Genomic DNA, 24781 nt, shown 5'->3' with positions numbered 1-24781 from the left:
GTTTCATTATTTTCTAGTTTTGTGTTGTTTTACGTTCAAATGAGAAAAAAAAAAAGAAGTTTAAGACCTACATGACACGACACACAAGTAAATAATTGAGATTGTTGATATCAGTTAGCAACAACAAAAATTATGAAGTTTAAGAAAGAGGGTGTATTGTTTGTAACAATGATTATATGAAAATTTTAATTTGAATTAGTAGGAGGATGCATTATATAGACTATTTTTTAATAATGAAATATTATACTTTTAATAAATTATAAGTTTTGACATCATCAATGTAGTTTTTCAAATGTTATATGAAGGTATATGTTAATTTGGTTCTTCAAATACATATAAATTTTATAGCTTGTTAAAAGTTTGTGTTGTTATATGTCAATCCAGTTATCCAAATTATACATATAACATGTATATCCAAATGCCTAAATGATTATTATTTACCATAAATAAAAACACACTTTTTACTAATATACTCGCATTAGCCTAATTCTTACACACACACATACGATGGATGCTTTGAGAACTCGCTTAAATTGTTTGAGAACTCGAAATAACTCTAATGAAACAATTTTCTAAAAAAAAATATCAAATGTATTATAAGTTACATCTACAAAAAAATAAAAAATAAAAGATGCGTGGATCAACTTCGGGCATAGGTATAATGTATATGCAAGCGTTCGTTACGGTTATACAATTTACACTCTTCACATATAAACTTCCATTACAACTATTTTAGTAGTCGATCCACATATTTTTTTTATTTTTTTGGATGTAGCTTACCTTTAATACATATGAAAAAACATTTTAAAAAATAATTGTTAAATGAAGTTCTACCGAGTTCTCACAATTCAAGTCAGTTATTGTACAAATGAGGGTTATCGTACAAAGGATACAAAGGCATCAGAATGCGACGCATTGTGCGTAGGAGATAGGAATTTCGTCTGAATCGTCAAGTCGTGCTGGTTGAATAATCTGATGATTTTTTTAGAATCCTCCACACTGGCAAGTGGTTAAATCCATTTCTTCGGCAGCACCCGTACTCTCGAAGAGCCTTGGCGATTGTTTTAGCCTTCATTCGTCCATCAAGTGTGTAATTATAGAGTTTGTTGAACATAGTAATCTTGGGTTTCAAATCCCTCCACTTTAAACTGATTTGGTGTTCCGTACAATTTACCACACCAAAATTTTGATGAAATTCCATTAACTTTTCGTTCAAAATCCCCCATTTACCATTGTGATATCTGAAACATTCGTCAAAGTTGCCGCCAAGGACGCGTCTTCGTCATCAGTATTCTAACCATTAGTGTGTGGTTTCATGCCGTTGTACAACGTTCAAATCCATATTTTATCAGCTTCCAATACCCCCAAAATGTTGATTTCAGCCGTTACCCGCAATGGTGGCGGTGGTGTACCCGCTTCGGGTACCACTACCTGATCAGAGGTATTTCATCGACTTCCAATTCCCAAAAATGTTAATTTCAGTCGTTACCCCGCAATGGTGGTGACGGTGTACCCGCTTCGGCTACCACCACCCAATCAGAGGTACCCGAAGGTGCCCCTTCCCCCTAACAATTACCATTGGTCCAATGAAGAGGTTCAATGACTGAGACTAACATGGTAAACTTGAACTCTGTTAGGATTAAACGCACACACGAAACTGAACACACACACGAAAGCAGTAAACGAACACGAGGATTTAACGTGGTTCGGTCTAAACTGACCTACGTCCACGGGTGGCAACTAGGTATATCTTTATTGAGTGACAAATATTACAAGTACATAATGTTGTTTATATAGAGACTGAACTAGGGTTAGTAAATTATTATGCAAGAAATCTAAACCGGGCCGGGCTTGGGCCCGACCGCCCACACCCGTCTCCTCTTTTGACTTCATATAATAAACCGGGCCAACAAGGCCTACGAACCCAACAATCTCCCACTCGGAGGCCTTGAGTACTCTCGTCTGCACTCCTGATTGTACTTCTGTAATCTGAACATTAAACTTCTTCTAGTTGCCACCGCCTTCTCATCAATTAACCTGAAGGCCCGTTGAAGCTCCCCGGAGCTCCAACACGTCAGTCATGGCTGAAACTGCCCCTGACCCGTTCTCTGTCCCTACCGGCTCCCACTGTAACGAACTACCGGATCCTGAGATAACCTGAGAACAAACACTCTCTATATTCAGCAAGTAATTCATTGGAGAGACTTTTACAGCTGGAATACTGGTTTTCTTAATCCACTGTCGACCTGGAACTGTAACTGAAACACGACCTGTGCTCCCACTGTCACGATGTCCCCCAACTGATTTAACCTTCCTAGCTCGTTCATCCTGAATCTTCACTTTGGCTCTGGGTTTGTTACTTGCAAAACGAACCTTTTTCTGCCCACGAGATTCTGTGAACCGGACTTTGTCTTTCACCAAAACTGGATCCACTCCTTTCGGTGACATATCGACCATATACAACGAACCCATTTTCTTGCCACGAGCAACCACGAGATTCCCTTTGACTACTTTCCACTGCCCATTCCCGAACTTAACATCGTGCCCTTGGTCATCCAACTGCCCAACTGAAATCAAACGTTTCTTCAAACTTGGAATAACCCTCACGTCTTTCAAAGTCCAAGAAGTACCGGCTGAAGTTATCAAATCAACGTCTCCCATACCCGTAACCTCTAAAATATCATCATTCGCTAGTCGAACCTTTCCAAAATCCCCAAATTTAAGATTCTTCATCGTTTCACTACAGTGAGTGGCATGAAACGATGCACCAGAATCCATCACCCAAGCATCAACGCTACTCTCAACACTACAAACCAAAACCTCATCACTACTGACCCCGTCATCTGTGTCGTCTTTTGTAACGTTCACCTCTTTCTTACCATTCGGACACTGATTCCTGAAGTGTCCTTTCTCTTTACAACCCCAACATTCAATATCCTTACAAGTCTTAGACTGACTCCTCTTCCTGCTCCCACTGCCTCGCTGTTTTCCCCTACCTCTACCTTCTGTGACTAGCATATTGCTTGATGATTCACCTGAACTTCTGCGTCTTGAATCTTCTCCCAGAATCAGATCTCGAATCCCATCGAAAGTAATATTTGTAGACGAACTACAAACTGCAGTCACTGTTTGCGACCAACTGTCGGGCAAAGAAGATAATAACAAGAGGCCTTGAACTTCATCATCAAACTTAATGTCAACTGACACTAAGCGGGACAAGATCGAATTAAGATTATTGATATGAGTTGTAACTGACCCACCCTCTTTCATTCTTGTTGTCACTAGCTCTCGGATAAGATAGACTTTATTCGCTGCCGAAGGCTTCTCATACATGTTGGATAGTGCGTCCATCATACCACGGGCTGTGGTTTCTTTCATGACGTTAAACGCCACATCTTCCGACAACGACAATGTAATACAAGCCCTAGCTTTCTTGTCTAACTTCTTCCAATCTGCTTCTGACAACTTTTCTGGTTTTTCATCCTCAAGCACTACATCCAAGTCTTTCTGACAAAGTAGTGCCTCAATCTGCATCTTCCACCAACCGAACTTCTGTCCGTCAAACTTCTGTATCGAAACCTTTCCGTCTTCTGCCATGACAATGACTAAAACGAAAAACTAGATAAAACACAGACAAACACGCAATGGCACGAGCCTGAACTTAACGACTGTTCTACTGAACTCTGTTAAACAATCAACCTATTTATACGCAGCGGAATATCGAACTGAAAATCAGAAACTGAAATTTTAAACTGAAACGATAAAACCTGTCAAGCGCGGTTGACACTGGTTCACTGCTTCTTTAATGCTTCTTCTGACTTGACAACTGTTCTTCAACAAAAATAGGATCTTGATTTGTTGTCTTAACTCGTTCTTGCTTAACCAAAAAAATGTGTTTCTATATCTTGGTCAAATAGCAAAACGAAAAAAAAGAAAAAATAAAAATAATCTTATTTCTCTTTGGTCTTCTGCCACGAATAACAAGGAAGAAAAGGAAGTAATCTTTCACTTTTCCATGAATGTCATGGCTCACAAGTCCCAAGAAAATAATAGCATATCTTTTCACTATTTTCTTCGCGAACAGCACCCAGGACCAAATAAATCGAAACCCACTGCCTTCCACGTCAGATCTAATCGTATCTGCTAAGTGGCGGCGAACTGCGGTTGATAGCGGCGGAACGCGGTGGTGATGCGTTGCTCGACTGAACCCTAGTCGTGATCGTCGGGCTGGGTTTAGCAGCGGCGAAACAGCGGCGGCGGCGTATACCCTAACGACAATCGGAAAACCGTAGCAGCGGCGGAACCCTAGCGCAGTAGGGTGGCGGCGGCTGGATGGTTTGGCGGCGACTCGGCTGGTTCAACTTGTTCTTCGTGTGATCCGAACCTAAGCTCTGATACCACTTGTTAGGATTAAACGCACACACGAAACTGAACACACACACGAAAGCAGTAAACGAACACGAGGATTTAACGTGGTTCGGTCTAAACTGACCTACGTCCACGGGTGGCAACTAGGTATATCTTTATTGAGTGACAAATATTACAAGTACATAATGTTGTTTATATAGAGACTGAACTAGGGTTAGTAAATTATTATGCAAGAAATCTAAACCGGGCCGGGCTTGGGCCCGACCGCCCACACCCGTCTCCTCTTTTGACTTCATATAATAAACCGGGCCAACAAGGCCTACGAACCCAACAAACTCAAGATCTATTACACACATATCAAGTGTTTGTCATGTAATCTAAGAAGACATTAGTGTTGTATTTCGGGTAGGAATGTCCAAAAACCGTTTAAACCGACTAAACCACCCAAAGCAAGCAACATCGGTCACTTTGATTATGTTATGGATCATACGGTTCGGTTTACGGTTTGAAAAACCGGGTTTTATGGTACAACTAATGGTTTGGAAATTGGAATTACCGGCTGATATATTAATAGGAATAGAAATAATTGGATCTATATAACTTTTATAAAAAGTAAAATAATGTGAACCAAGCTCCAAACTTAATATATCATACAAAGTTAAGAATAACAAAGAACAAACTTCAACTTGGTGTACATTGTCACAGTAAAAATTTGATTCACTCATTCTTGGTATTTGCACTTGCAAGCCGTTGGCCTAGTATTGTAACTCCCATGTACCTAAATCAATTTAAAACCAAATTATCATCATTTACTTCTTGTTGGCACATGATCTTCAAACACCATATGAAAACTTTAAGCTGACACGATTAACACTCGAATTTAATTACCTTCCAAGCATCAAAAGGCTTGCTTGAGGATTAGTTCCGGGAGAGTTAAGTAGCGTTGATCCGTCAATTACTCGTAGGGCGGCCACACCAAAAACCTTATAATCCGGACCAACTACTTTTCCAATATGGCAACCACCATGGTAGTGCCAAATAGTCCTTACAGTGTCCTTGCAATATTGTTCCAATGAAGAACTTGTATTAGCATGTACAAGTAGGTTCACCGGTAATTTCATGTTTAGATCAAGAATATCTTTGACGGTCATATTCGCATACTTGTAGTTCGAAAATGCTTTTGATTCAACCACTTTCAGAATTGTTCTAATCCCGTCAACACATTTCTGTAAATCTTCGGGTTCCTTGAAGTAGTTGAATGTTACAGATGGGTTATCAGCTGGATTAAGAGTTTCAATCCCTAGTTCACCCATCGATAGAGGACCATTAATTTTCTCGAATATAAACCCACCCATCTGCAAACAACAAAGATCACCATATTAATATATCGCCGAATTTGATCTATTTGATATACAAATTCTAGTTACCTGAGGGGAAAATCCCTGATAGGCTGAAGGGTTCGCAAAGATCAAATTAAGGCCGCCGGCTTCCTCGATATAGCTACCAAACGAAGTGATGCCAACAACTTGGAATACGGATGCCTCAACTGGAATGGGAGAAGGAATGAAGATGGAGTTTTGTGGGTTATCCGCCATGCCTTTACCGACGAAAGGTTGCTCAAGGACGACTTTTATATTATAGGCATCAAGTTGTTCTTTCGGACCGATGCCACTCAACACCAAAAGTTGTGGGCTTCCAAGAGCACCAGCACATAATATGATCTCATCGTTTTCTCTACCCTTTAGAAAAGCCATGTGCTTATTCTTGGCTGAATCTTCAAACACGACTCCATAAGCCAACGGCCTTGATCTTCCTGCAAAGAATCACAAGAGATTTAAAATTTTAAGAATGTTAGCATAACAATGGATATATACCTACTACCTATGGTCTTAAATAAGATGTTTCCAGCAGTTGCATGTAGCAAAACAGACAACCCTTTGGGATTTGCATACTGAAGCATATCTGCAGCGGTATGCCGTGTCCCATTTTCATCAAAAAGTGTAGCAGCCAATTTAGTCCCAATGATATGATCATAGATAAAGCCATTGTCTGGTGTGACCCCAGCTTCCGCCAATGCGGCTCGAACTGCCGACTGCCACTTCTGCAATTCAGGCTTAAAAACCATTACTTTTTCTGCCCATTCGTAAGACTTGTTAACCAAACTTTCATCCATTAATCTTGCTTCCATATTAAATTTTTGTTCGCCGCGAGAATATAAACCAGCATTAATAGAAGTACCACCACCCAAGACTCGTGGACGTGCATTTACAACACATCATCATCATCATCATCGTACTCAGTATATCCCACCAATAGCAATGCTATGGTAGGGTCTGAGGAGGGTAAGATGTAGACAGCCTTACCTCTATCCCATAGGGATATAGAGACTGCTTCCGGTGAGACCCCCGGCTCGATAGTAGTTTTGCATCAAGCCTTGGACATAAGGCACATAGCACTCAATCATCGGGACACCGGCTGATTGGTGCATGTGCCCTTGTCTTTCGACTATCAACGCCACCACATGATGCCTGATTAACCTTCCGCCACTTTTAACGTTATTTTCATGAGATTAGTAAAATAATGTCAAAATTAGTGCAATTTTACTTTTGCCCACCTGAGGGTTCACACATATATACATTATATGCGCGCACCGCAAGCACCAATCACACCTGAGGTGCATTTACAACACCTTCGGTAATAAACTGCTGAGAGGGAGAATCTGGAGATGTATCCGAGAAGTAGGATCCAAAATTTGATAAACGGGTGACGTTGGGATTTCCATAAGGTGAACCTCCGCGTTCAAGAAGTAAAACTTTGTGGTTAGCAGATAATGTGGTGGCTAATGGGATTCCACTGGTGCCACCGCCTATGATAATGTAATCATAGAATGAAATCTTGGGAGCTTTTGTTGCTTCATACATGAAGGTGTAATCCGGAGCTGTAGTTTCATTAATAACATTAGCTTCGGTAAGTTGATATAGAATCAAAGTAAAAAATATAATACCAAACCAGTTATTGAATAAGAAAGAAAACATACGCATTTCAGAGAAACATAAGTCATGGAAGACAAGAATGGCTAGGAGAAAACATATTACCAATCGTGCCCATACATAAGCCATCCAAACAATATCTCGGTATCTATCTACTAATATGTTTTATGATTTGTGTGTTATCTTGACACTGGAATGCTACTTATTATATAGGGCTTCGGAGTATGGAAACTGTAAAAAGTTATATTTGGCCAAATATTTACTGTTTTCAATTCAAAAACTTATGTTAAAGCCATAGTATTCCCTTGTTAAACAGAAAAATAAGGATCCATAAACAAATGGTTTGGGACCAATAATATTGAAATTAATTTATTAATTATTATGAACCTAATTGATACATTTTTTATGTACGTGTTAGGTTTGCTAAATGCTAATTTTGGTTGCCATGTCAGTTAGCTATTCACAGTTAAGTTAGGTAACCATGTCAGTTTGCTATTCACAGTTAAGTTAGGTTTGCAATATGTTTCTCTGTTTTAACATATGTTTATCCTAAAAAAATATTATTTGTTTCTGTCAGTTAGATCCATGGTGGGAGTTGTCTAAAATCATTGTAAACTACATCGATCATTTTTATTGTCACAAATATTAAAAACCCGTATATGTATATCAAAAACATGTTTCGTGTCCCATATACTGATTCAAATTTGTCAAAAAAATAAAATTGAATTCCCAAGATGAACATATATTGATGCAGTCTAAATCAAAGCATATATATTTAACAACTGAAGGCTTGCTCGATGTTCAAGATCTGAATACTTATATTATTAGCTTCTTGTTGAATAATATAAATAAAATCTTCAGTAGAAAATCATTGAGCAGTTAAACCAAGTAACGTCGCATCAACTGAGCTGCTAAGTGGGTCCGGTAACAACACCTGGTCATCGCTTATCTTTCAACTACTAGCCTGAGTTGGATCAATGTATATCATTCCTTATCTGAACGGTTCGATAGGTTCAGTTTCCATTAGTACACCTGCAGCCTCAAAGCAATCAACAGCTTCTGTTAGGCCAGCTGGACCCTCATCTCTAAGAAGCAGGCCTAGATTATACCATGCGGGAGAGTGCATCTTATCGACCCGTAACGCCTCATTCAAGAAGCTTCGGGCCACAGGCCCAGACTGCCCACCGAGCTTCCTGAACACACCAGCTATGGAAACAAGACTCTGCACATGAGCAGGATCCACGTCTAACGCGCGTTTATAAGCTTTTAGAGCTTGTTTGTTGAGACCTTTTGCTTCATAGAGCAAACCTGCAACAGTAATCATATTGATTAAGACACAATGGACTTCAATATTTTTGGACAAAATTGTCCCTAGAAAAGAGAAGAAGGGGGGGGGGGGGGGGGGGGGGGGCAGTCTAAACAAGTTTCTGTTGAACTAATGGGATAATTATATTATTGTAAGAAAGGGTAAATATGTAATTAGATAAATGGGATTATCAAGAAAGTACCTATGGTATGTCGTGTAGCAGCCGAGTAGTCACTGATAGCCTTTGAATTCACTAGGCATGCGTCGGCATCAGGCCATTGAGATAAACTTATATAGACTTTAGCAAGATCATTCCATATTTCTGATTCCAATCTTCTATCACCAAGCTAGCAAGTATGTATAGATAACTCCTCATTAAAAAATATATATCAAATATGAAATGTTGCAGTTTTGGTTACAGTTTGGATGTAATTTTTGTCAAATTTCAAGTATCACTAAACCTCCACTGACTTTAGCTTTCTGTTCTTGCGGGAGGAGGCAAATTCATCTCGTTTTTTTATATTGATTTAGGTTATGTTGCATATCATAATTATCGCACGGGCTGAATAATGACGTTAACTAAAAGGGAAATGGATTGAAAAGGTCCAAGATGTTAACTCTACTTTAATGCTTCAACCTCTTAAATCATTTTTATTCAAATATACGGATTATTAATATAACAACTAGCTATATTGTTTTATATATAACTAATGCATTAACTGTCAGAAGAATTAAAACAGAGTTAAAAGTGTTTGTGAAACAACCCAAAGTGACTTGTGTGTTTCAACACAAGCATTTTTTTTGGTAACCATGAGAACTATTACCGGAGAACTCACGGGACCCACCAGTCTACCATTAAATATCTGCTAACCAAGGTATCAGGTATATCACAACTTGTGCCTTTAAGATGTTATGGTACAAGGTGCACCACCCCTTGAATGTTATTTCAATAAAGCTTATACCCAACCCGTTCAACCCTCTCCCATCTAGCCATCTTTTTTCTTTGCAACAAAAAGCCAAGTGGAATGATTGAGAAGTTACCAATGAAGTTTAAACAATGAATCACTGAAAGTACCTCAAGACACTTTTCTGGCAATCCAAAACTTTTACACTTTACTTGAAGAACCGCAAGAACACGACCGTATGTCTGAATAGCACATTTTACTTCTCCTTGTGCAAGTTGGAGCTTAGCCTTAGTTCTTAGCAGTTCACCCTGATCCCAATATTCAGTCTGATCTATAGCAGCATTGATAATACTCTCACCATCTTGAAACCGTTTTTGTGCAGACAATATTCTAGCCAATAGCATCCATCCTTTAAGGTGGGACCCGCCTTCCAAACTAAGCATACGATTCGCATAACTGAAAGCAACATCTAGATTCCTTTGCTCAGCATTTTCTAAACTAAGATCATAAAGAACTCTCGAGTCAACCATTCTAGTCAACCTCGCAGCTGTTTCTAAACACTCTAGTGCTTCATTTTGTCTATCAACTCTTTCAAAATCTGTCAGTGCCAACCTTGAATAAGCCGAAAGTGAAACGCCCAAACGATAATAACCAACACTAACCATCTCATCATGTTTATCTTCTAAAACTTCAATAGCTCTCTTTGCAGTAGCTACACCTTTTGAAAAATTACTGTTTTCACCATGGATTTTTGAAGCCATTAATAAAGCCAACGCACAATTTGGATTCGCATTTTCGTATATATGTTTAAGCAAATTTAAAGCGGACGAACTGTCACCTTGTTCATAATAACAAAAAGCTAAAAGTAGGTGCTTTTCATTATCATCAGTGACGGCTGGAAGCATTTCTTCCAGTTGTTTACCCAAAAACCCGAGTCCACCACAAATGGATAACGCGTAAGAAAGATGATCTAAAACAGATGGATCCGGCTCGATATTCTTTAAAGAGACTTTTCTTAGCAGAATCATTAAAAGTAAAATAGCCTCTTCTATGTTACTTTTGGGAACGAATGAAGCATCGGTTTTGATCACTAAATTAGGTGGATAAGCTTCTTCTCCTCCACTGTAGAGAAGATAAATGGCAAACTCCTTTTGAAAATTTGCTATTGTTTGATTGTTGAAGTTCCAGTGGTGAAGTAGGGCCCGCCGGTACGACAAGATTGCTGCGTGGTGCATGTTAGCAAGTTGCCATAAATATGGAAGTAATTCGAGTGCGTTAATTAGTGTGTCTTGTAATTTATGCTCAGAATCAAAATCAATGTTTTCAGGCAAGCCATCTGGTAAAGATGATTGCATGATGTCGAGAATAACTTTGCATGAATCAGCCGCTTCTGCAATTAATAATACAAAAAAGATTAAATTATTTGAAAGATTAGATAATCAAAATCAGTATCCAAACACTAAATACTGATTATCAGCGTCTTGAAAGCGCAATAATCAGATTATAACTTATAATAAAGAATGCCAAATACTACATTTTTAGAATACAATGATATAAGCACCTAAGAGTAAGCTATAATTACCATATAATTAAAGAGAATACCTCTATACCTTCCAAAAATCTGCAACGATTTTGACCTCAAATACGCTGCTTCAAGAAGTAAACTCACGGTATTTATAGAGAATGGTGGAGCACCATAGCTATTTGAGCGTGTATGTTCAGGTTTCCGTATATCAGCGAGACTAATTTTAATCTTGGGAGTAATTGCAGCTATATTTATCCCATCAAATACACGAAGAGCCTCTTCTATGTTCCCTATTTGATATTCATATCTTCCCAACACTGCTCTTGCTTCCTGTATAATCCATAATATTTACAGTTAAATATCATAAAAGAACCCCTTGTATGTTCTTAACCAAAGCAAAGTTTTAAGTTATGTTTTGGTTAACATTTGATCAATTTATTAATATTGGCAAAGACTTGTTTGAGTCGATTAATTTGATGCACAAATGTTGGAGAATTCACCTCGAAGTTCAACGGATCACTCCCTTGAATTGATGATTCTGCTTCTTTAATATTACACTCATCTGACTTGCTTTGATTCTCAATGATAGGTTGAGAATAAGTAGTTGCTGAAAAATATGCCGTAGCTTGAGCATTCGCGTTTGTTGGATTTGTATTATCTTCATCTGCAGGCTGCATCACTTTTAAAACAAAAACGAATATATGAGAGAGTTAAACTCATATTATGATGATCATGGAGATAAATTCGCACAATATACGTAATAAAAACGAGATTAACACAAATTTATGTGAGTTTATAATTTTATCGCACTCCACATGAACTATGAAAAAATCCCTAAGAAGCTCATATGTTCAAATTTGTGTTACTAAATTTATAAAATCCAATGATATAGCTTCAACATGATCATATAAAACCAAAGGGTGGTGCAGTGGTAAGCACCTGATTTCCTTTTGTCATCATATATCCCGTATTCAAATCTTGTTTCCATTAGTTTTCTGCCATAACCTTCTAAAGGTCACAGCTCATCACATATTGTGATTTACCTATTGGTTACCCAAAAAAAAAAAGGAAAAACAAACCATAATCATATAAACTATCTATTCAATTTAAAAAAAACCCTAATTAGAATGACTACCATACGAAACAAGCATCCAAATTAATTACATACATAACTTGTAACACTGTAATGAATTACTTTAAACGAAATCATCATATTCAGCATTAGTAATTGACCTTTAATTCTTTGTAACGTGTTGAAACTGCACACTAAAATTAAATGCCTTTGATCATCGCCTAATGATTACAATTTTCATGTTGGAACGTTTGAAACTTCATAAACTATTGCCGTTGCAAGATTTGGATGCCAAACAATGATTCCTTTCCTTGCAGGGTAAAATAATATTATGCGGTCGGTCAAAGCTAAAAACATGGGACTAGCTCGACAAAATCTTGAATCGGTTTCTCTTAACAGAACGATCTTGAAATAAATACGGTTGATGTTTCAAAGAATTTTATTGCCTAGGAAAATCACAAACATAAGGTGACTATTATTATCATTATCATTATCATTATCATTATCATAATCATATTGTTATTAGTATTATTATAATCTTATGTGAATAATATATACACATCAACACTTGGAACATGTCATTTCGTGAAATTTTAAATAGTCTTAGAGTTAAAATGTCAGTATGTTAATTTTTTTTTGTCACAAGTATGTATATGCCAAACAAGTTTCGGTACCTAACGATACCATGGTTTTATTGGCATAAACAAGTGCATTGACTGAGTGATGATATATAAGTAACTTTAGCATCATAGAGAGATGATCACATAGACACAATGATTCAAAGTGACTCAGGTGCATGTTAATAAACTCACCTTATGTCTACTATGTCATCACTTCTTCCTTGTCACAGTGTGGAAGGAATCATCACATGCTTCTCGGTTTTAACAAAGTGATCATCTTTTATCTTATCACTAGTATAGGTATCGATCACCGCATTTGCTCTTCTTACTAAGTTAGTAGTGATCATCATTTACAATGTCATATGAACAATCCAAAGGTGTAGACCTGATAGTTTAATAATAAATAACTTGTGCATCAAGAGTAACTATGATACTCAATTAAAACCTTGCAATCTTTGTCACATTCTTTTAAAGGTTTAGATGCATTGTTGCATACACATGTTCTAAAGTTTTGCTCCATATATAAAAGCAATCACACTTATAGTCACCCCCAAAAAAAATCATGGTGGCGCCTGACGGCACTCGCAAGTTCTAGAAACGTCAAGAGCTGTCAAAGTCAGGGGTTTCATTTCGCCCGAAGTTTATATTAGGATGTTTACTGTTTAGGTAACCATAAGTGAAGGTAATTTGTGATTTAACTATCTAACTTCTTAATGTATCATGTAGGATTGTACTTTAACTAAATGATTTCAACATGTTTTGAGTTTTAACTAACATGTACTGACAAACCTATTGTAAACTCCTAGATCCACCACCGAGGATAATGTTCCTTTCCATCAAGAAGAGCTTTTTGCTCTTTGCGATCCAACACAAGAAGATCCTCTTGAGTTATAGCAAGTACATTGTGTTTCGAACAAGTATGAAAGATTCCGGTTTATTATAATCAGGGGATGTTTTTTTAGTCTTGAGGGTATGGGTAAGGATTTAGATATCTGTAGGATTGTACTTTAACTTCCCTTAAAACAAAACATCACGTAAGATGTGGTAAAATGAGTGAGTCGAATAGGTTGGATAAAAGATCATAATGGGTAAATGTGCGGCAAAATGGGTCGGGCTAAGCTGCCTGGTTGGCCCAAAACACTTTTGTGTCTAATATGTTTTTTTATAATATATCAGCATGTAGTACTTGATTAGAAAATATATTAACTCAATGACAATATAAGTTATGGAATAAATTGGCTTAGAAGGCTTAATCATTTATGCATTAAAAATAAACTTAAGAGCTTAGACAACTTCGACCGTCAACCTCACCAAAACTGACATTTAAAGCACTTAAATCAGATACATGTCACTTGACACACATATTTTAGCTCTCTTGAAAAATAAATACAGTAGAAGATTGAATCAATCTAGACATCATGTAAAAAATTCCCGGAATGAGTTATGCTCGCTATTTACTTTTGAATAATCAAAATTGAACAGTTTAGTTTCCTTGTGGCATGTTGGCCCTAACCTGAAACGCCTAAAATCATAGCCTGAACCTTGAACCTTTGTATATTAATTAAAACAAAATTACGGACCTTGAACCTTTGTATAATATTAAGATGCTAGGGGAGTGCAAAAAGATCTTTCTCTATGCCATTATCTTTGCATCGCTTGAGAACGTGCAGCTGGCCACGCAAATGCACAACCTGCGATTAATAGCAGTTACAACATTAACAAACACATGTTTTTCAACCGAAAGTGAAACAATGGGAGTATTAACTATACCTCTTCTTGAAGCAAAGTAGGAAGGTTAACCATAGAAACAAGTGTGTCAATTTCCTGAACCAAGATATTATCTTTGATACCAGACCAAGTCTGCGGTGGTAAAGCTAGTAAAAGTGCTGTAATAGGTGGCATGTCTTCATCGGTCACTATCCCAGATACTACTTTAACAGGTTGCGTGTCTTCATCGGCTTTTATGCAACGAACACATGTTTCCCGACAGCAAAAACCATTAGAGAATTCACTTTGTTTTTCAGGTAACAGAAAATCTGCAACGTGTTTGTATAGTTCAGTATCCCGAACCTGTTTCAGTATCTTCCCCTACATGAAACCGATAAAAGTTGTAATATGAAACTTGATTGAAAACGGGTCAAAAACAAGCTGACCAAAACACTGTAATATTTTAAGATACCTTGATTGAAAGCCTTTCTTGCTCTTCCGGGCTTAAACTTTCATCACCCTCCTCTGTTCTCCTATCTTCTCGGACCCGCAAAAGTAAACTCAAGAAACTTTGATGGCATAGAACTAAAATAAGAGAAAGAATATCTTTCACATGTTTCACATTCTTCGAACTCAATAATTCCCGAACATCTTCCAACAAGTACTTTGCAATATTAACCCAACTCTCATTCTTACAACTCTGCAAAAAAATGACAACATACACAATCAAAACATGTGTACATATTAATATAAATTATACGCTTAATTCTTAAATGTACCATGGTATAAAGTAATGCTGGTGGCCTTTGAAGCCTGGATATTAGCACGAAACTGAAAGAAATATACATTAAGTCAATAATGGGTCAAACTGAAGTGATCTACCGAAACAAATCCACAAAATTTACCCTCTGTGAAATCCACTAGCTTCATCCACAGTATCCATGGCTTCCCAAAGTAACCTAAGTGGGACCCAGTGAGGAGGATACTTAAAGCACGCAACATCTAAAATTAACACCATATCCCTTCCAGCATGATAACCACCAATAGGCGAAAAGTGGCCCGCACCTGTCTACAATGGAAATAGAGATTTTAATAACCAACATTATTCATGTCAAATGTAGTTAATTTGATAGATATGTAACTTCCAAAATATCCAACAGAAATTGGAATGGAAATTCAAGAAACGACACATGCCTGTTTAAAAGTGGCTCGGTTATAAGATGTAATAACATGACAAGTATCAGAAGTAGAGCATGCTAAAACATGCTTGCGAAACTCATCAATACTGGTTTGATTGGTGCGATACGCTTCAACTTTTGCACCAGCACAATGAGCCAAACACACAACTTTCCCAAAAGAAATGCCTTCGGCTTTAACCTTTTCCAAAGGCTCACAGCAATCCAACATAGACTCGTCAAACCACCTCCACGGACCTACAAACAGTTAACGGTTCACGACATCATAGAATGAACATCATAATTTATACCAAATTAGTAAATCACATTATATAAGATAATCATAAGTACCTTTCCATTTTCTACCGGGATCAATAGAAAGTGCGTTTAAGACCATAGCTAGGGAAGCTAATCCACAATAAGCGGGCTCTGATTGTGTTTGAAAGTAAGAGATTAACTTAAAGAAGCCTTCCATTGTTCCACCTTGAGTGGCTTCCATGAATAATTCCTACAAATTCAAAAGACCTTTTAATTGAAAAAATGCTCTTGACCAAATAAAGCATAAAATCTAACATAAAGTGTTATAAAAATCGCTATTAGTCGCCAATCAGTCGGTAATTGATGAGTGAGTGGCACATTCGATTTCAGCTAACCGAACTTAATAATTGGTATTCGGTCAAAGTCGGTCCAAATCAGCCAAAATCATTCAAATATCCAGACAAATATTGTTAAAAATTTGTCAAAGCTGGTCAAAATCGGTCAAACTTTGATCAAAGTATGTCCAAAATGGTCAAAATCTTTGAAGTATATGAAAAACAATACTTACTAAACCAAAGCGATTAATAAGTTGAAAAATCATATACAAAATCTTAAAAATTGAAGTATTTGAAAAATAATACTTATTAATCCAAAGCGATTAATAAGTTTGAAAAGTTACATATAATATTTCAATCCAGTTAATCCCGATCGATCCCTATTATAGGCTAGTTGGTACCCAATGTCCGACTAGTACGTAACAAGTTCTACGACAGCGCTAATATATTTTCTAATATAACATGATCACTGAGCAAAATAAATATCTATATCTAAAATTAACAAAATTCATACACCAATTTAATCATCACACAAACTACAAACCCTACCAATCTACCCGGCATTGAATCAAAATCCAAAAAACATTTCCGACAGCCGAAATATAAGAAAAACAAAAACACTTTTGTCCATCCGAGGGTTTCACGCATATATACATTACCTTCCCTTGGGAAGAAACAAAATCAATGGCAGGAGGACATGGAAGAAGTCGTCTGTATATTGTTGCATTGGCCATTAATATTAATATTAATATTAATATTAATATAAATATTACTGATCGAATGAATTGGTCTAAGATGTCAACTATGGCTGCTCTTATATATGTACGTACAACCATATATGGTGAGAGCTTGTAATAATATTAATTTCCACACGATTTGGTCCGAAAAATCCGCTATGCAACTAATAGTCAATCATCAATAAATGGAAACTAATACTATATATATTCTTCTTACTAATATATTCTTCATTCCTTTCTAAAATCAATACAATTCTCTCAAATTCAAAGAATTTTCAAATTTCAATATGAGCGTTTTATTTAGTATATATATATATGTATTGAATATTCCGATACCGGTATTTGTTTTCATATTTTTTGATTATTTAGTGATACCAGCAAGTAATCGGTACGGTTTTTGGCTTATACTTTCACTCGTTTTCCTTTTTATATCGACATATTTCAGTATGGACAGAGAATCATTGGTATATGTTTCTTTCACTTTCTCTAGTGAACTACAACATTCTCTTGTCTTAAAAAAATTAAAAAGCTATAACATTCTCTTTTAGAGCATCCATATGATTCTTTTGTCTAATCTTTCTATTTTTGGTTATTTTTCAAATAAACCATTGATAACAATTGCAACGCATGCTTAATTTCTAAATCCACTAGATTACCATTTTCTTCTTCACTTCAAAATTCATATAATAATGTGATATATGGGGACAAACTCATTCCCTTTCTCTGTCTAGTTATCATTATTACGTTACTTTCATTGATGACTATAGTCGTTTTATCTGGTTGTATCGTTTTAGCTCATCGTTCATAAGTAGTTGATTCTTTTCGTCCCTTTACACAGCTTGTTGAAAACTTGTTTTCGTGCACCATCAAACATTTTAGTGCGATGGTGGGTCATGAGGCATGAGCAAGCTTCTTTCTAATCCTAGTACTTATTGTATCTCTTGTTCATGCATACCCTCAACAAAAGGGGTTGTCGAACGAAAAAAAAAATCAGCATTTGCTACAATTACAAATAGCTTGTGATTTACTCTTCAGTGCCACTTATATCTCATAATACTTTCATATGGTATGCCTAATATAAAGTTATAAATAATTAATTAATTGCCATCCCTCATTTTTCTTTATTCATCTCCTTATGAAATTATTTTTGGATCTCAACTTGATTACACCTTTCTATGCACCTTTGGATGCTCATGTTAACAAGGCTTGTATATATCTAGACATTCTTGGCTATGCCACCGAATTATCAAAGAATTTATGTGTTATGATCTTCACACTCTATATACCTCCAGTTTCCATCGTATTATATTTCATGAGATTATGTTTAACATACTTACATCAGTCCGAGCCTTCTACCATTAATTTACGTTCATTTTCAATCATTTCTACTATAGCTCCATTCACCACACCATCTTCATCTTCTTCTCCTACACGGCTACACCTACACCTCAACCATATCATTTTGTCCAATGTGTAGAGGGGTTAGTACATTCTTTTGCAATTAGTGACCAATGTTTGTATAAACTTCTTTGTTTTAAGAAATAGTTTTCAAAATCTTTGTTGTGTGAGATAAACATTAAGTGGTTAGAAGTAAGATAGAGATCAGCACAAAACCATCATTTTTTGTAATGAGTGGGACGAATGTTAACGGACCTACCCCGCATTCATTCCTTAGTCCCACTAAGAATTTATCTTTGCTATAAAACTTCTTAATAAGCAACGAAGTGATCACCTTTACAAATTGTCTCGCTAATCGGATAGTGATACAGTCACCCATTGTACTTCTCCCCGACGAGTAGTTATCACCCTTTCAATGTCTCACTAAGCATGTAGTGATCATTCATTCAACGTCTCATTAAGTGGGTAATGCGCACCTTTACAAAAGTCCCACAAAAATGGTAGTAGTGACACAACGTCTATTGTGAATGCTCTAATAGTCTTTTAATAGAGTGTGTAGATAACTAAACCTATATACACTGAATATTTCACCAAAAGAAGATTAAATATTTTTACAAGAATGTGTAATAGCTCTTAATTTCACCTGAACTTCCATAATATTGGTAATGTGCGTGGTATACCAAACACATCCATAAGAAACAGACTTTTCTTGGTTTATTTTGCATTTGACAGCTAATATTAATTATATGAATATAATAAAACTCGAAGTTCATACTTAGATAGTAAAAGGGAGGATTGGAAATGGTACATCCAAAAGTAACCAAACATTTTTGGTCATGTTTCATAAACCGGTGAGGATCCAAACTTCAAGGCGTCCTTACTTCTTCCCTGTTTGCATACTACGTTGTTGAGTTTTAGCGTAGGATGATCCTAGTTCCGGTTTATCAAACCAAACGAGGTTCATGGCTCAAAGATTCACTATCTTGACTCCTCATCGTCCTTTGGTCTCCTTCGTCTTGTCCTTTTGGGAATGTCTGGCACGTCCCCTTTCTCTTGTGACCGTCGAATGATCCTGTGGTGTCTCCTGTGTCTCGGCTTGGCTGATGACTGGGAATCAGAATCAGAATTGTCCATTGAGCGATGATGACGGTGTCTAGATGCCCTGGGCACATCTGGAATGTCTCTATTTAATTCTTCACTTCGAGTACTCCTGTGGCTTTTTAAACCTACACATGTGGTATGTGCATTCAATAATGACAACTTTGAATGGTTAAAACGATATAAGTTATGTTAAATAAAACATTATTTCATTATAACTATTTCGACGTTTATTGCTCTTAAACTGAAGTAAATCAAATGTTCTAAGCATAGAGAACCTTCGCTGTTATCATGACTCTCCAATGATCCTGACTGACTGTGTGCGCCATCAAACCCCCTCATCTACATTCCATGAGACAAAAACACTAAAATAATGTCAAAACCAAAAAACAAATTTAAATCTTGTAACTTTTTCATATATGGTTCATATTTTTAAATGGTGTGCTTCTTAAATAAAGTATTTGGAAATCACCCAGAAAAAGACGTTTTTGATAGAGAGGTGAAGCACGTACCCAACTAGGAGATTCGTTGGTAGGTCCATCAGCACCAATATGAGAAACATGCTTCACGTCCGTGGGCATACCGATTTGTATTTCTTGTTCTTCTTCATCGTCTTCAAATCCCAAAAAGCTCACAATCATTAGCGTGCATTTATAATAAGAGGATGATCATGAATGGTGTGTGTGTAGAATGAATAGAGGACGATTAATTACCGAAAATATTTGAGATGTTTTTGAAGCCTCGAAAAAAACCTTTCACCCTAGTACCCATATAGCTTCAAGATTCGGTATGCGCGCTCCGGATATGAATGGGGTCAGGCGACCCTGTAATATGTAGGAACAATTCAGGAGAGAATCAATTGAACCAAAAGAAGACATTGGGTGGAAGAAGGGGGAGAATAAATATAGGTATATAAAACAAGAATGAAAAAAGAAATGAGAGATCATAATGGGTGACAAAGAGAGATAATAGGAGTAAAATGATGTACCACCTTTGATTTTGAGTTTTACCAATTCAGATTAGTAATTCTATATTAAACTTTAGGCTAGAAGATTCTTTAATTATGTTGTAAGAAATATACATTCGGCAATTCTAAAAAGAACAATAACGTACCGAGTTCATCCCTAGTTGAAACTACAACTAAGCAAAGTAATACTAATACATTTACTCAATGCATTGCAATACAGCTTTTTGTTAATAGTTTTTATAAGTATGTGCATGTAAGGACCTAACATTGTCTTTTGATGTGTTACGGTTAAATCATTTGTTGTAAAGTAAAAATGTGTAAAACCAACATAAGAAAAAACATTGATTGTAACCAAAACATAAGCATAAAGCTTGTCATAAGGTTTCTTTTGATACATTAAGAAAGAACAAAAAACAGATAAAACATAAGCTTCCTCAAAAGTTCAGCAAAATCTTCAATAATAAAAACAAAACGACATCATTAGGCTGTGGTTTCCTTCTTAAGCTTTGCTAACTCTTGCCTTACAACTCCAGCTTTCTGCAAAATCACAAATTGCAACAAGATCAGTCACGCGTCTTAGAATCAATGTGTAACAATGAATAATGACAAAAGCATTCAATAGACACAATCTTTACAAGTGCAATGTAAGGGTTTTTGTTAAGTTACCTTAATCTTTGCCAACATGATCTTGAACCTATCAAAATCGTTAAGTGAAGCTCTCTTCTTCTGCACAATAAACTTTCTTCCCCAAGAACTGTTCTCCCACTTGTTCTTAACATCTGTAAATAATCATAGTTTCCAGTTAATCTAATAACAAGCCACAAAAACTTGAGTATGCGTAGCAAACAATTTGACACCTACCAGCAGCCTCCATGGCAGCAATTAAGGTTTTCTTATTTGGGACTCTGTTGATGTCAATCTTAATGTCTGTGAGTGATAACCTCTTGAAGTTCATTTGTCCCCTCACCATATCGGGTGAATCCACAAGAGCCTGAACAAAAAAAAACAAAAATTTCAGAAAACAAAATTTTTGATTATGCAGTATTTACAATAATAAGCATACAAGAAATGACTTCCACCACATAAAAAGGCCATAACTACTGTATAGATCATTAGAACAAGTACGACAACAAAATCAATTTTCTTAAATTATGTAGATCAAGTCACTTTTTCTTAAAATGCAATTCACCTTACATATTTATCATTAAGACTTAAAACCAAGCTACAATTACATCAACACCTAATCACAATATCAATCAAAATCTAACTCAAAAAACTAAGTTGAAAACAAGCTGACCAGAAGCCTAGCTCAAGCCCGGCTCATTTTGACTTACAAAACTTGAGCTTTCTAAACAAAGCGTGAGTCCTGTTTCAAGCTCGAGCCCAGCTTTCTTAATGTTTGTTAATTAATAATTTATATAAATTTTTAATTATTTTCATATATTTTATCTAAACCCTTAAATAAGCTTGAGTTCGGTTGTAATACATAAAAGCCCTATAAAAAAAAAACTTAAAAATACATAAGACTAATCTTGCTAAAGAGAGCTCGATCTCAGACTCAATAACTAAACGAGCTTTATTTGAGTCTTAGAACTCCGCTCAGGCTCGAACCAATCTCAAATAGCAATCGAGCGGCTTATAACAAGCCACAATTACAGCTCATTCAACACCTAATCATACTCTTATTTAACAAAAATCTATATTAAAACCAGACAACATTGAAGCTCAATCAACATCCTAATTTGATTTTAATTCAAGCAAACTATTAAAACAATGGCAAATGAGATTTCAAATAGACCATAGAGCATGTGGACATATCATAACAATCAATATTACAATAAAAAACAATATCAAATGCAAATACCCGATTTTGATCGATGACGTCAACAATGACGACAAGCTTTCCGTAATCCTTTCCATAGTTGACAAGAGCGATTCTTCCGATCTCGACGTACCTCTTGAACGGCTACAATAATAATAAGAAAATACATAGACAGTTGTTAAGATATGAGGTATGATATGAATTGAATTGGTGTGAATTAGGGTTTTGAGTTTACCATTTTCGTTTGTTCTGGATGTGCTGGGCCGAGAAGAAGATGGTAGTGATGAAGCTAGGGTTTGTAACAATAACATTTTTTTGTATCGCTTGAGTTGGGCTTTCTTTTCAACTTTTATATGGGCCTTTATGTTAACCAGTCACGATTCCGGCCCATATAGAGTATAAAGCTACGGTTTTGAATATTGAAAATTTGAATTTGAAATGATGAATTTAGAGGTGCACAGACCGGGTATTTTCATTAACCGGAACCGGATAGGAATTGGTTCTGGGTATATTCAATAAAAGTCAAAATCAGGTCAGGTAGGAACCGGTTCTAGGTATAGTTGGGTATTTGACCGGGTTTTTTTCGGGTTTCAGGTAGGGTCGGGTTTTGACCGGGTACCTCTGGATCAGTACAGGTAGGAACTGGTTTCAAGTCGGGTCCGAAACTGGGTATTAGTGCACCTCTAGACTGAATATAATAGTCTAGGGGTGAAAAAAAAAATGGTTCAGAAACCGGAACCAGTTTGGTAAGAACTAGTTTGGAACCGACCCCGCCGGTAGGGTTGAAATCGGGTGTAACCCTATATTTGAAATTGATTCGAAGCCCTTCAGTTTTGAATCAAACCATATAAACCCGGTTTCAAATGGACAAATCCGACCGTCCCCCACCCTCAAAAGCTTATTCCAACCTGACACGGTTTGGCAAGAACTCGTGTTTGACTTATGTTGACCTAAGTACAAGTTTGAAATCCATATAGTGATCTAGTCCAACATTATAGTCCTTACTGAGCAATCCATCGATCTAACAAACAATAACATGACCTACATTCTTTGTAAGAGCGAACGCAGTCATACCAGTCACAATTGTTATTCAAATATGTTGAATTGAGTTTTGAAATCATTATTACATGTTACAAGAAAGTTGATGCGAAATTCGCTGGTAATTCTTAAATATATGTGTATTTTTATATCATTATGTTTATCTTTATATTAATTGTCGTAGTCTCAGCATGTTTACCCGTATATGTCACGAAATTACAACTTGAAATTTTATATGATCATAATGTGAACACTTTAGGTGGTAGCAACCACTAATATGCAATTAAGCAAACTTGAAATAATTATTTTATCATAGGAAATGTTTTTTTATATTAAAAGAATAAAACAAATTTAAGAATCGTCTTTATCTTAGTTCTCTATGTCTTCGTTTTAATAGCACAAAATAACAATTAAAACAATAGTTCATAGCGAATAAAACTATACTATCACCAACAAAAATATGAAATACTTATATTAGACGGAAATTAATCAATAATAAGATATGCAACTCAATTTATATATTCACTTAACATTCACATACGAGTAAAAATGACTTGAAATGTACCAATCTAAATATCTAATCCATCGTTTGCAACGGGTGTCGAGGTCTCTCAGTAAGCAACATTTTTATACTTAGGATGGAGGTAAGGTTTACTTACATCTTATCTTTTCCAAAACTTACTAACAACTTTGCTATTTATTGGATTTACTAGGTTTGATGGTTGTTATGATCCATCATTTGAACAAAAGAAAATGCATTCCTTAAACATGTATACTCTTGTGAAAAGCTTGAGCATAAACAAAAAGAAAGTAAAAGATTTACTTATTACAAGTGTTGTTGTGGTTGTTTCATGTTTGGGTGTCACCCTACTGCCATGCAAGCAAGGTGAGACAAACACTGCTACACACTAGGGTGTTTTCGGGTTATTTATTCGGGTTTCAGGTTGTTCGGGTTTGAGCTCGAAACAAATTGACCCAATAACCAACCCAAATAAGTTCGGGTTTCGGGTTAAACGGGTCGGGTATCGGGTTTAACAAGTTAAAAAAATTATCCACCTTTAACAATATAAAAAAACATATTCCAAGCCGTTATAAAACCGTAATATACAACCATATTCAACAATAACTTATAATATTTAGCAAAACATGAAATTTGTCATACAAGCATGCATTAGACGGGATGGAGCGTTGTAGCATGTGGATCAATACTTGTGTAGATTGAAGAAGCATGCTCAATACATATTGGTTTAAATATTATACTATTTAAGTTTTTGAATTGAAGATACATTCTCAACATGTTTTATGGTAATTTATACATTGGGATCCAATATGATAGATCCTATATTAACTGTAGTCTTAAGAACAGCCGAACAAGAATACATATGGTCACTATGTTACTTCACCGCTAAACTACCCTGTAAAAGTAAGGGATACATACATCGATGTATCATACTTCGGGT

The 24781-nt window shown here is 36.2% G+C and overlaps 5 protein-coding genes across 5 annotated transcripts; all 5 read right to left on the bottom strand.

Moving 5' to 3' along the window:
• Nucleotides 1-5085: 5085 nt before the first annotated feature.
• LOC143582298 (protein HOTHEAD-like) lies at nucleotides 5086-7487 on the bottom strand. The gene is made up of 6 exons (XM_077064901.1): nucleotides 7406-7487; nucleotides 7058-7306; nucleotides 6250-6642; nucleotides 5796-6181; nucleotides 5257-5723; nucleotides 5086-5146 (listed from the first exon to the last, which is right to left on the bottom strand). Exons 1-6 carry the CDS (start codon nucleotides 7485-7487, stop codon nucleotides 5086-5088), a joined length of 1638 nt encoding a protein of 545 aa, XP_076921016.1.
• An 862-nt stretch (nucleotides 7488-8349) lies between these two features.
• On the bottom strand, nucleotides 8350-11825 carry LOC143582302 (protein NPGR2-like). The gene is made up of 5 exons (XM_077064905.1): nucleotides 11595-11825; nucleotides 11172-11424; nucleotides 9740-10959; nucleotides 8867-9011; nucleotides 8350-8666 (listed from the first exon to the last, which is right to left on the bottom strand). Exons 1-5 carry the CDS (start codon nucleotides 11769-11771, stop codon nucleotides 8350-8352), a joined length of 2112 nt encoding a protein of 703 aa, XP_076921020.1. The 5' UTR covers nucleotides 11772-11825.
• A 2322-nt stretch (nucleotides 11826-14147) lies between these two features.
• LOC143582301 (glutathione gamma-glutamylcysteinyltransferase 1-like) lies at nucleotides 14148-16342 on the bottom strand. Its single transcript, XM_077064904.1, has 8 exons — nucleotides 16020-16342; nucleotides 15684-15926; nucleotides 15399-15558; nucleotides 15273-15324; nucleotides 14966-15193; nucleotides 14557-14874; nucleotides 14374-14477; nucleotides 14148-14334 (listed from the first exon to the last, which is right to left on the bottom strand). Exons 1-7 carry the CDS (start codon nucleotides 16165-16167, stop codon nucleotides 14394-14396), a joined length of 1233 nt encoding a protein of 410 aa, XP_076921019.1. The 5' UTR covers nucleotides 16168-16342; the 3' UTR covers nucleotides 14148-14334; nucleotides 14374-14393.
• A 2577-nt stretch (nucleotides 16343-18919) lies between these two features.
• Nucleotides 18920-20265, bottom strand: LOC143582300 (CRIB domain-containing protein RIC6-like). Its single transcript, XM_077064903.1, has 4 exons — nucleotides 20208-20265; nucleotides 20007-20107; nucleotides 19773-19836; nucleotides 18920-19622 (listed from the first exon to the last, which is right to left on the bottom strand). Exons 1-4 carry the CDS (start codon nucleotides 20263-20265, stop codon nucleotides 19375-19377), a joined length of 471 nt encoding a protein of 156 aa, XP_076921018.1. The 3' UTR covers nucleotides 18920-19374.
• A 542-nt stretch (nucleotides 20266-20807) lies between these two features.
• LOC143582299 (large ribosomal subunit protein eL14y) lies at nucleotides 20808-22570 on the bottom strand. The gene is made up of 5 exons (XM_077064902.1): nucleotides 22519-22570; nucleotides 22326-22427; nucleotides 21323-21452; nucleotides 21128-21240; nucleotides 20808-20998 (listed from the first exon to the last, which is right to left on the bottom strand). The coding sequence occupies exons 1-5, from the start codon at nucleotides 22519-22521 to the stop codon at nucleotides 20942-20944; spliced, it is 405 nt and encodes a 134-aa protein (XP_076921017.1). The 5' UTR covers nucleotides 22522-22570; the 3' UTR covers nucleotides 20808-20941.
• Between the last annotated feature and the right edge of the window lie 2211 nt (nucleotides 22571-24781).

This window comes from Bidens hawaiensis, unplaced genomic scaffold (assembly GCF_021521415.1).
Source record: "Bidens hawaiensis isolate Kalapana, Puna unplaced genomic scaffold, B.hawaiensis_p1.1 tig00031524_1, whole genome shotgun sequence".
NCBI classification, from domain to species: domain Eukaryota; kingdom Viridiplantae; phylum Streptophyta; class Magnoliopsida; order Asterales; family Asteraceae; genus Bidens; species Bidens hawaiensis.
This window is presented reverse-complemented; position numbering and strand designations above follow the sequence as displayed.

Coding starts and splice junctions, on each gene's coding strand:
- LOC143582299 (XM_077064902.1), bottom strand. Junction 21,453..22,325: donor ACGTCATCGATCAAAATCGG/GTATTTGCATTT, acceptor TTTTTTGTTCAG/GCTCTTGTGGATTCACCCGA. Junction 20,999..21,127: donor TCATGTTGGCAAAGATTAAG/GTAACTTAACAA, acceptor GTGATTTTGCAG/AAAGCTGGAGTTGTAAGGCA.
- LOC143582298 (XM_077064901.1), bottom strand. CDS start 7,487: ATGGCTTATGTATGGGCACGATTGGTAATATGTTTTCTCCTAGCCATT. Junction 6,182..6,249: donor CATCTTATTTAAGACCATAG/GTAGTAGGTATA, acceptor GATTCTTTGCAG/GAAGATCAAGGCCGTTGGCT. Junction 5,147..5,256: donor AGCCTTTTGATGCTTGGAAG/GTAATTAAATTC, acceptor AAATTGATTTAG/GTACATGGGAGTTACAATAC.
- LOC143582300 (XM_077064903.1), bottom strand. CDS start 20,265: ATGGGTACTAGGGTGAAAGGTTTTTTTCGAGGCTTCAAAAACATCTCA. Junction 20,108..20,207: donor AAACATCTCAAATATTTTCG/GTAATTAATCGT, acceptor TGGGATTTGAAG/ACGATGAAGAAGAACAAGAA. Junction 19,623..19,772: donor GAGTCATGATAACAGCGAAG/GTTCTCTATGCT, acceptor CCACATGTGTAG/GTTTAAAAAGCCACAGGAGT.
- LOC143582301 (XM_077064904.1), bottom strand. CDS start 16,167: ATGGAAGCCACTCAAGGTGGAACAATGGAAGGCTTCTTTAAGTTAATC. Junction 15,927..16,019: donor TCCCGGTAGAAAATGGAAAG/GTACTTATGATT, acceptor AACTGTTTGTAG/GTCCGTGGAGGTGGTTTGAC. Junction 14,478..14,556: donor CTACTTTGCTTCAAGAAGAG/GTATAGTTAATA, acceptor TATTAATCGCAG/GTTGTGCATTTGCGTGGCCA.
- LOC143582302 (XM_077064905.1), bottom strand. CDS start 11,771: ATGCAGCCTGCAGATGAAGATAATACAAATCCAACAAACGCGAATGCT. Junction 9,012..9,739: donor TGCCAGAAAAGTGTCTTGAG/GTACTTTCAGTG, acceptor CATACTTGCTAG/CTTGGTGATAGAAGATTGGA. Junction 8,667..8,866: donor TGCTACACGACATACCATAG/GTACTTTCTTGA, acceptor TTACTGTTGCAG/GTTTGCTCTATGAAGCAAAA.